At 56.8% G+C, this 10,536-nt stretch overlaps 1 protein-coding gene across 6 annotated transcripts; it reads left to right on the forward strand.

Annotated features, from left to right (window-relative positions):
- The first annotated feature begins 464 nt into the window (after window positions 1–464).
- On the forward strand, window positions 465–10,116 carry TAF1C (TATA-box binding protein associated factor, RNA polymerase I subunit C). Of its 6 annotated transcripts, XM_036346461.1 has the most exons (15): window positions 465–607; window positions 3,144–3,338; window positions 4,603–4,684; window positions 4,903–5,000; window positions 5,076–5,165; window positions 5,263–5,336; window positions 5,947–6,185; window positions 6,329–6,445; window positions 6,516–6,633; window positions 6,719–6,790; window positions 6,948–7,083; window positions 7,256–7,399; window positions 8,094–8,268; window positions 8,355–8,492; window positions 8,570–10,116. In XM_036346461.1, exons 2-15 carry the CDS (start codon window positions 3,201–3,203, stop codon window positions 9,559–9,561), a joined length of 2,613 nt encoding a protein of 870 aa, XP_036202354.1. In that variant the 5' UTR covers window positions 465–607; window positions 3,144–3,200; the 3' UTR covers window positions 9,562–10,116. The 6 variants fall into 6 exon arrangements, with proteins under 6 accessions (XP_036202354.1, XP_036202355.1, XP_036202356.1 ...); XM_036346462.1 differs by lacking the exon at window positions 465–607 and having other exon boundaries at window positions 3,200–3,338; window positions 4,399–4,684; XM_036346463.1 differs by lacking the exons at window positions 465–607; window positions 3,144–3,338; window positions 4,603–4,684 and having other exon boundaries at window positions 5,081–5,165.
- Window positions 10,117–10,536: the final 420 nt, after the last annotated feature.

Here is a 10,536-nt window from a genome sequence, read left to right on the forward strand (position 1 = left end):
TGTATACATACCTGCAAATTTTTGAAAAACTATATGTCAAAAACATTTTTAGTCACAAGTTTAAATATCCTTCCACTACATTTTCACCAAAACCATGGAGATGCAGACTGAGCTTATTCCATTGACTCCAAATGACTTCCCTAAAGCCTGCTTCATAGGGTATAAGGACAATCATTAAGATTCCTACGGAGTAATCCAGTGCCTGGCTCATAGTAGGTGCTTAGTGTTTTTTGAGTGAACTAACTTAATACTCACAAGAATCCTGAGGAAGAGGAGGTCAGTTAAGCAGAGGTGGAATGGCTTTCACTATTGGGATTTAAGATTAGGTATTTCTACTGCCCAGGGCACTGCCGGCACGCCATTCCCCCTCCGCCCGGGAGGTGGCGCTCTAGGGCGCTCGTGGGGCCAGGTTGGGAGGCGGGACTTTCTGCCTCGAAGGGAGCGCTTCCGGCCCGGCCCGGAAGACCATTCAGAGCTGCTGTGAGACTCATTCTGAGAAGGTTGCCCGAGCAACGGTGCCGCTTTTGGGCTCCTTTGTGTCACGAGGCTCGGGCGAGCGTCACGTGGAAGCCCATTTCCCCGACGAGCACGGCGAGGTCTGGGCCACGTGAGTGCGCGCGCCGCCGGGACGGCAGGGAGAGGGGTCCGGAGAGCTCGGTCCCTCCGCGCGGGTCCGCCGCCGGGAGCGGTGCGGCTTCGGGACGAGTCAGCCGACTCCTGCAGGGTGGGTTATGAGCCTCCAGCTCTGCGCCCTACAGGCGGAAAGCGTGGCTGCAGCCGGTAGACAGCGCCGGCCTGGAGGAGGAGGAGGGGGAGGAGGAGGGGGAGAGGCGGGTGGGGAGGCCCGGCCGAGTAGGGCTGTGAGAGGAGGGGCCGTCCGGATCCCCTCACCCATCCCCTGCGACGGGCCCCGTTTTTGCCGCGTCCCGCGGGGCAGCGATGCGGCCTTGGAGTCTGAAGGGACCTGCGAGCCGCGGTGAGGTGGGGAAGCGAGGCTGCCTCGTCCGGGGGCTTTTCTGAGTCGTGGGCTCCCCGACGCCCTCCGACCGCCTGGGCTTGTTTGAAGCGGTTAGGCCCCTTGCTCCTCTCGTTCGTTTATTCCTGGATTGGTTCCCGCAGCTCACTTGTACTGATTGCTGCCAGGTAGCAGATGCCAAGGCGCTGGGGCTAAGTAGGTCCCTTTCCCATGGGGACTGTGGGAGCAGCTTTTAATCAAGCAGCCTCATCTTTAAATGTGCAGTTGCCCATAGCCAGCGTGTTCCGGGGGGAGCATGCAGGGTTGCGGGAGGGTAGGGTTGGGGGAACCGGGAGAGGCTTCCTGACCTGAAACCTAAGGGTGAATAGGGTTGTGTAGGTGGGTGGGAAGGGCCTGGCACTCATTCGGAGCAGAGAGAGAGTGTGCAGAGGCCCCGAGGTGAAAAGCCTGGTGAGGGAGAACCGAGAGGAGGGCGGTGTGACGAGCCCGGAACCAGAGACGAGCTAGAGGCTTGGTGTGTGTGCTGGATTGTCAGGGGTGCAGCCATCCCCCCGGAGGCTTGGTTGCTCCTTAACTTGCGGTTGGTACAGTCAGTCCTATGGAAGCCAGTGTTTTTTATTTTTACAAGGACTCACTGAGCACATCTTTGGTTCCTGCCACTGCGCGCTCTGGGTTTGGAAAAGAGAATGACAGCAGCAGCCAGGCTCCAGTAACTCAGGAATGAATCCGATACGGTTCTGGCCCTCAGAGAGCTTGCAGTCGAGTGGAAGAGATAAGAGGATACATATAAGCCACAATTAGAGTGAGGCTGACATGCCAGAGAGACATATTCATTCATTTGACAAGTATTTACTGTGACGGGTATTTTGCATGGTCATGAGGATACATGGATACATGGTTGCACAGAGCTTACAGGATAAACTGATAAAATGCAGTGGCAGTTGCAAGGGGAAAGGTCTGTCCTTACTAAGACCCCATGGCTAGTGTTTGCTTTTGGATGCACCTGAGAGTAGTGATGCAGAACCTGAACTTCGAATCGGTTGGGGGATCAAGCTGTTGGCCTCAGGCAAGTGGCTCTTTCCTGAGCCTCAGTTTCCTGAACTCCAAAATAGGGCAAATACAAGAATAAAATATGTAGTGCCATGTCTGGCAGATATTTGTAGTCAGTAAGGGAGCACTGCTATTATTTTTTACTAGAGGCCCGGTGCACGAAATTCGTGCATGGGGGAGGGGGTCCCTCAGCCCGGCCTGCACCGTCTCCAATCTGGGACCCCTCGAGGGACATCCCTTTCACAATCCAGGACCGCTGGCCCCTAACTGCCCCCCTGCCGGCCTGGCCACCCCCTAACTGCCCCCTGCCGGCCTGGTCGCCCCTAACCACCTCTGCCTCGGCCCCCGCCACCATGGCTTTGTCCAGAAGAAGACGTCTGGTCTAAGCATATTTCCCTTTTATTAATATAGATGTTAATTTAAAAAAGAGGGATGACGTGGCTACTTATACTTCTAGAGCATTTTGTATTTAAGCATAGCTCTTTGACTAAGTTTATTTTTATTCAACACATAGTACATTTTCTGGAAGGAACTGTGTTTGACAGAGAAATAAGTCTCAGTCCCTGGCTTTGGGGAACTTGAGTTAGTAGTAAGAGTATAGATTGAGTACGTATAGGGCATGAGTAGTCTACAAATATGTAATTATAAAACCTGACAGCAATGATAGAAGTTGACTTCTCACCGCCTGTCTGACTTCCTCCCCTACCACTCTTCTTGTTCATTCTATGGCCTCCTAGTTATTTCTCAAACACTTCCTGCCCCAGGACTTTTGCACTTGCTATTTATTCTGCCAGGAACCGTCTTCCTAGTTGAGGTTCTCTCCCTCATTTTGTGCAGGCTGTGCCAAATGCCACCCTCTTAACAAGGCTTTTCCTAGCTACCATGGCTAAAATCACACCCTTGGCCCATTGCCATCCCCTCCCTCATGGTTGATTAGTTGGTTTTATTTTTTAAAGAATAGTTTATTGATTTTTAACGAGAGGAAGGGGGAGGGAGAGAAACATCGATAATGTGAGAGCTGCCTCCTGCATGCCCCCGACCAGGGATTAAGCCCGCAACCCAGGCATGTGCCCTTGACCAGGAATCAAACTGGCAACCTTTTCACTCACTCTCCCAGGAACCCTGGAGGCCGTCAGTCAGATTCAGGCCTTTGAGAAGGCCAGTGTCTTCCAGGATGGACTTCCCCAGCTCCCTCCGCCCCACGTTGTTTATGACCGGCCCCCTTGGTCTGAGCGATGTGCCTGATACGTCCTTCATGTGCAGCTGGAGAGATGCCCTGACTCTGCCAGAGTCCCTGCCCCAGAACTCCAAGGTGAGGAGGCGGGAGAGCCTGGCGGCTCCGGGTGGGTGCCTTCACTTGGCCTGTTTTCTAGCACTTACACCAGTTGGCAGGAGTATAGAGTGGTCAGCAAGACTCAGGCTGAGCCAGAATCCCCTCCTCTGGGGTCCATGGGATGACCTGCCATCTGCAGAGGGTTTACTGAGCAGGAGCTGTCGGCTTGCTCTTTCCTACCTCTCTCCCCAGACTCTCCTTCCCCTCTTTGCTCAACAAATACTCATTGAACAGCCCCTACAATGTGCCAGATACCCCATTAGGCCCTGGGAGTCCAACATGAATAAGTCGGATGTTCTCCCTGCCCCAGTGGAACTTAGGGTTGGATTGAGTGGGAAGAGACAAGTGAGCAGTCCACAGGACAAAGTCGTTACAAAGTGTGATAATAGCTTTGAGCGAAACCAAAAATACACTGAGACAGCACAGTGGGGATGAGGCAGGGAGGGGAAGGGAGACCTTCTGGGACAGGAAGGACAGGACAGCAGCTCTTTCCCTGGAAGCCTAAACCACCTGGCTGCTACTTGGAGACAGGCTGGCCAAGGCTCACTCCAGGCAGAAGCAAGTGGGTATGAAAATTAAGGGATTGTGGGGGCCTAGGGCGGGTCCAGTGAGACTTTCTCGATGAGGAAGGGCTTAAGTCAAATAATAGCACTTATTACCTGGTATCCTATTGCCAGATAATAAGTATTATATTAAAACCACTAGGCACCCTGACCAGTGTGGATCAGTTGGTTGGGCATCGTCTCGTGCACCTAAAGGTTGCCGGTTTGATTCCTGGTCAAGGCTTGTCAACTCTTCCATCCCCTGTGTATTTGAGCTGAGCCATCCCCAGCCCTGCAGTGGGGAATGGGGTGGCCTGCGGGTGTCCGAACTAAGTCCATGAGATGTCCTGAGTGGAAATGAGAACCAGATAGGATTCAGGTCAGCCAGTAATGGTGCAGGGAGCTCCTCTGAGAGCCAGTGCAGCCTGGAGGTCAAAGGCAGACTGTAGTCAGGCTTTCTGGGTTCACACCCAGCCCTTCTCTTTACTGGCTGTCAGGCTGTGCCAGATGCCACCCTCTCAGCAAGGCCTGGGACAAGGCCTGTGCCTCCATTTCTTCATCTGTAAAGCGGTGATGGCCATCGTACCAGCTCAGCAGGCTCTTTATGAGGACTGGATGTGTTAATAAAAGACAAGTGCTGGCGACAGTGCCTGTCCTGGGAGTGCACTCACTGCTATGTTGTCATGGTCGCATTTCCGCAGAATGGGGTTCCGCACTTGGCCAAGGGCCTGCTCTGGGAGCCGGACACCCCTGGACCCCTTCCTTTGCTGCCTCCTGGTCCAGGTAAGGATTTTGGTCCTTGGGGGCCCTCTCCCAAGCTGCTCCCCTGTTGCTTCTGTTCTCCATTCCTCCCTCCTCCCTGAGGCCTTCCCTCTCCCTGCTAATGCCCTCCACCTCCAGGGTCCTTGGGTATCTCCAGTCACCTGGGACACGTGGCCCCACTTCTAGGCTCTTCCCAGTCCCCAGGACTGACCCCTTCCCCAACCTTACTCTTCTCTCAGATCCCTGGGACCCTGGCCTGACTGCCCAGGATCTGCTTTTCCGGGGAGCTCCCAAGTTCCGGAGACAGCCCCAGGCTGTGCTGGACGTTACTGAACAGGTGAGTGGCCCCACAGTGGACAGTGCTGTGTAGCTGGAGCTGTGCTTAATGACTTGGTGTCCTCTCCTCCCTCAGTTCAGCCGGTTCCTATGGGACCATGGTGACATAGCCTTTGCCTCCCTGGGGAAGCTGATGCTGGAGAATTTCAAACTGGAGGGAGCACGGGTGAGTAACCCTGGTCGGCCAGGAGAGGGGCTCCCATTTCACATCTCACATCAGGGGGAGCCCTAAGGTGCAAGCTTGACAAGGCCTTTCCATGCAGAGCTACTCTAAGAAGAAGACAGTGGTCAGTGTGAAGAGGATACTTGAGGACCTCGGTGGACACCAGCCCTGGGGGCAAGTGGCTAGTGAGAAAGGATGGGGTGGGTAGACCTAGCTGGTGGTGGGGATGTGGAAGGTACTAGACATGGATGGATCCAAGTCTCCATCACAATTGCTCCCCAACCTATGCAGTCATGAGCCATGATACTCATACAAAACTCCCAATTCCACTAGCCTTAGGGGATATGGGAATTTAAATTCATGGGCTGCAGGCATGGCTGCGTCCAAAGTTTTAAATAATGTTTGAAACAGGGCTTTGTCTCTTTATTTTCTCATCCACTTGCCTCTGCCTGGCTTAATTCCTAGGCAGTTTCCAAGTGCAGCAAGATGGCTTATGATTCCAAGGAAAGAGCCAGTGACTTTTCCTGAGGCACCCTTAGATGTCCCAGGAAGGGTGTTGCTGGTTGGCTTGGCTGTCGTGCCCATCTGTGAGCCAATCACTATTGCTGGGGTGATGGAGTACTCGAGTGGCCGGGGCACGGTAATAGGGTGGGTTGGTTCCTATAGGAAGAAATTCTAGGTTAGATTAAAAATGTGTCTACTGCACCTGACTTCTCTGGGGATGGTACCCCGTCCTCCTCATTGCTGCTACAGCCTGATCCTCCTGCCATCCTCTTGTCCCCAGGTGTCCCTGGGCTTACTTCAGCCACCGACAGCGCCGGTTCTCCATCCTCGGGGACCCGATCCTGGGCAAGTCAGTGTCGAACCTCCTGGGAGAGCTGCTATATGAGGAGCTGGCGATGCGGTGGGAGCAGCTGCTCCTAGACGATGCTTTCACCGGAGGCGCACTGGCCTGGCTGCCCGGAAGGACGCCCCGGATCAGGCAGCTGGTCTACCCTGCAGGAGGTGCCTTGGACAAGCTGTGTATCCTTTCTTGCTGGGCAGGATCCCAGCCAGCTCCCTCTAGTGGAGGAGGCGCTCTTGGCATGGTCCAGGGGAAGGGCAAGGAGTTGGGGGGCCCTACAGTGACCCAAGCTCATAGCACTTATCCTTAGCGTGAGGCCCAGATTTCCAAGAGGTGCGTCTGACTCCAGGCAGTGACCCTCGGACCCTTGGGAACCCCGGCCACATTCAGCTCCGGGGACCTGTCCGGCAGGTGGTGACCTGCGCCGTGCAGGGAGAATGTAAGACCCTTAGCTACTTCCCTGCCCGCTGACCTGCTGCCTGACCCTGACCCTCTCCATCCCTCCTCAGCTCTGCTGGCTGTCCGTTCTGACTACCACTGTGCCCTGTGGAAGGTCAGCAGGCAGGGGCGGCCAGCCCCGCTCCAGGTGCTAAAGGTTGAGAAGGGGGCCACGGGGATCAACCTCAGGTAGGGGCTGAATTGGGCTGGTTGGCAAAGAGATAGGCATGGGAGAAGGGGGTGGCATAGCACTAATCACACTTATGCCCTGTAGCCCTCACCTGCCCGGGGAGCTGGTTGTCTGCAGCCGTTCAGGAGCCGTCTGTCTGTGGACACCCCATGACGGGTAATGTCCCGTTCCCCAAAAACCTTCCACCCCACACACAGCTCCCCCTGAACTGCAACCCATACTTCGCACACAATATGTCCTGGACCCAGGGCCAGGTTGCCCCACATCTGCTCCCAACCCCATCTGCTCATCTCCCCACCCATGTCTCCCCAAGGCTTCAGCAAATCTACAAGGATCCTGAGACCCTTGTGTTTCGGGACCCGTCTCCTTGGCGTTGGGCAGACTTCACCGCCCACCCTCGGGTTCTGACTGTGGGTGACCGCACTGGAGTGAAAATTATCGACACTCAGGTGAGGGCTGGGGGATTGTCCCAGGCTCAGCAGTGGGATAGGGCAGATCCATGGGGTGGGGGCTAGCATGGGGCCTCCCAGGGCATGAAAAGCAGCAGGGCCAGGGAATCCAATAGACTGGAGGTGCCCCAAACCTCTGACTGTGGGAGGGCTGACCTGGCTTTCTCCCCAGGGCCCGCCAGGCTGTGGTTTGCTGCTTTTCCGTGTGGGTGCAGAAGCATCATGCCAGAAAGGGGAACGTGTCCTGCTAACCCAGTACCTGGGGGAGTGCGTCCCTAGTTCTCTGCAGCCCACACTCCATCTCATTTGTACCCAGGTGAGTGCCACTTTCCCCCTCCTGTCCCTTGTGCACTGTCTCAGCCAGCCCCTAGAGAGGGTCCTAGGACAGCTAACTGCAGGTGAAATAAGAATCACGAAACCCTAATGAGTCTCTGGCTGAAACATGCTAACTAGCGGGTGGGTACAGCCTGCCGGGGGTGACAACTGAGCAGGGCTTTGAGGTGCTGGTGGAGATGGGCCAGGTGAGAAGGAAAGGCATGGAGTGGAGAGCAGTCTTTGCAACACTGGACACTTACCCGTGTGCTCAGGAAAGGGAAGGAGGTCTGAGGGTTCCCGAGGGTCTGGCCCCCACCACACTACGTGCCCCCCCCCCCCCCGCCCTCCTCCACACACACAGACACACAGGGCATTAGTAGGTGTGTCAAGCATAGGTTCCAGGGTCTGGTAGGTCAGGAGAAGGCTGAGTGAAAGCTGGGTGGGTTTCTATCCACACCTCTCCTGAGCTCCCTTCTCCCAGCTGTGCCATCAGGATGAAAGATGGTGCTGCCCACTTGGGAAATGCTCCTGTGTGGGTCTGGGCACATGAAGGTGGAGAGGTGGTCAGGGCCAGGCACAGTGCATGACCACTTGGGGGTTTGCACTCATCCTGAGAGCCACATGGGGCCACATCAGACCCTCTTCTCCATCTCAGTTCTATGTCCTTTCCGTCTCGTTTCTGCTCGGGCCTCCAGTTCTCACTCTACCTGATGGATGAACGCCTCCCGTTGGTGCCCGTGCTGAAGTGGGACCACAGCCTCCCCTCGGCTCCCCTGCTGGCCCAGCTGCTGCCTCCACCCCGCCCTGGCTGTGCGAGGCCGCTGCTCCTCGGAGGCCAGGGCGGGCAGCTGCAGCTGCTGCACATCACAGGTGAGGTCCAGTGAGGGCAGGAGGCACGTGGAAGATGGGCAGGGCTGGAGCCTGGACAGGACCTCAGCTGCCTGTCCTTCTTCCAGGGGAGGGGGCCTCCACACCCCGGCTGGCAGGGCACCCCCAGTCTCTCCCCTCCAGGAGTGACTCCCTCTCCGCATTCCCTCTGCTGGAGCCCAGGAGTCAGTGGCAGCTGCAGGAACGTCTACAAGCGCCAACCATAGGTGTGCTGGGCTGAGGGAGTGAGTTTGGGGGGCTGCACCCCTGCCAGCCTTGGACTCACTGTCATTTCTGTCTTCAGGTCTGGCCGCCACCATCCTATCTTCTTCCTCCACACCAGTCCTGTCGCTCTTCCAACTCTCAGCGGCTGGAGATGTTTTCCACCAGCGCCTCCACCTCCGGGAAGACCCCAGGCCTCCCACTGACTCCGGGCCCAACTGCCATGTCCCCACGGCTTCCTGGAGCCCCCAGGCCACTGCTTGCTGCCGCAGGTGGCTGAAGGCCCTACTGGAGGTGCCACCGGCTCCCCCTGTGTGGGCCGCACCCACCTTTTCCCACCGCTGTCTGCTGAGCTTCAAGGAGCAGCAGAAGGTTGAAGGGAAAGTGCCAGAGAGTCTCCGGGCGGCCATGGCCCAAGGGCGGCTCCTGCAGCAGAGGGACCTGGGCTCGCTTCCCACAGCAGAGCCACCGCCGGGGCCCGAGCCGGGCCCCAAGGATGAACTCAGTGAGCGATTGGAGGCAGCCTGGGAAGGCCCGATGGCTGCCTGGTGGGAGCAGCAGCAGGACAGGACCTCGGGGCCCGGGAGGCAGCCGAAGCGGCACAAGCGGCGGATGCAGCTGTCCAATACCTTCTCCTCGCTCAGCGGCCACCTGGACCTCTCAGGTGCCACCAGCCCCCCTCACAGCCCAGACTGGACGTCCCCTGTGTCAAGGCCTCGGTCCCCAGTGACCTTGCCCTCCCAGGAGCTGACCCAGGATCTGTGGGCCCAGGGTATCCCCTCAGAGCGGCAGCAGACCCTTCGGGACTATATGGCCAAGCTACCTCTTCAAAGGAACACTCCAGAAAGTGCCTCCGCGTCCCTCTCCCAGACCTCCAGTACCCGGGCCACCCCCTCCAGACAGCGGACCCTCCGGGACTGCACAGCTGAGCTGCCACCCCACAGGGACACCCCGGAAGGTGCCACTGCGCCCTCCTCCCAGACCTCCAGCATCTGGGCCACCCCCTCCAGGCAGCAGGTGCGTGTCCTCTCTGGCTCTCAGCCACACCGGAAGAAGCCGCGCATGGGCTTCTGAGGGCCCGGGAAGCTGCTCCCCCACCTCTGGGGAGCCCCTGGTCCCGGACCAGCTGTGCCTTCTATGGCTGGAACTTAGGGAGTGGAGAAGGAACAGTCTCAGGGTACAGACCTGCGTCCTGAGGGCCACTGTGATGGGAGGCGTCCAAACGTGATTTGGAGCCAAGTAGGAGGAATAGGAGCAACAAAACTGTAGTTTCTCCTTTTCCTGAAGATACTTCCAGAGGCGAGTTGGCAGCCCCAGCAGTCCTGTCCTGAGGGTCTGTCGTCAGGAGGCAGCACTGTGCTTGACGCGAGGACTCTAGTCAGGCCCTTGGCTCCACCTCATGCAGGCTGTGTCCCGTGTCCCCTAGTCAGCTCCTCGCCGTGGTCGGGACAGTGAAACGAGACACTGAGGAGCTGCTGGTGCCTGGTGGTCGGTGGGTGTGGGCAGCTGCTGTGGGCTCGGTTGTGTGTGGTACAGTTTCTCCCAGGAGCTGATGTTTTAGAGGAGACACTTTGGACCCATCTTTAGGGATTGAATAAATTTGTCGCCTGAGCATGGTTTTGAATGATAGTTTCTAGGACTTGGAGGTATTCACTTACGTTGCTGTTTTAAAAATATATTTTACTGATTTTTTACAGAGAGGAAGGGAGAGGGATAGAGTTAGAAACATCAATCAGCTGCCTCCTGCACACCTCCTACTGGGGATGTGCCCACAACCAAGGTACAGGCCCTTGACCATGCCTCGAACCTGGGACCTTTCAATCCGCAGGCCGATGCTCTCTCCACTGAGCCAAACTGGTTAGGGCACTTACGTTGCTTTTGATGTCTAATGCATAAAGTTCATTTCCCCAAAGCTCTGTAGCTGGTGGGAGATGGTGCTGTCCGGTGAGGAAAACACCCACCTGAAACTGCACAGGACGCCGGATCTGCTCCAGATCAATCACACGTGGCGAGAGGAATGGCCTTATCTCAGGGTGTCTGATGAAATGG

The sequence above is a fragment of the Myotis myotis genome, unplaced genomic scaffold (assembly GCF_014108235.1).
Source record: "Myotis myotis isolate mMyoMyo1 unplaced genomic scaffold, mMyoMyo1.p scaffold_m19_p_19, whole genome shotgun sequence".
Classification (NCBI taxonomy): domain Eukaryota; kingdom Metazoa; phylum Chordata; class Mammalia; order Chiroptera; family Vespertilionidae; genus Myotis; species Myotis myotis.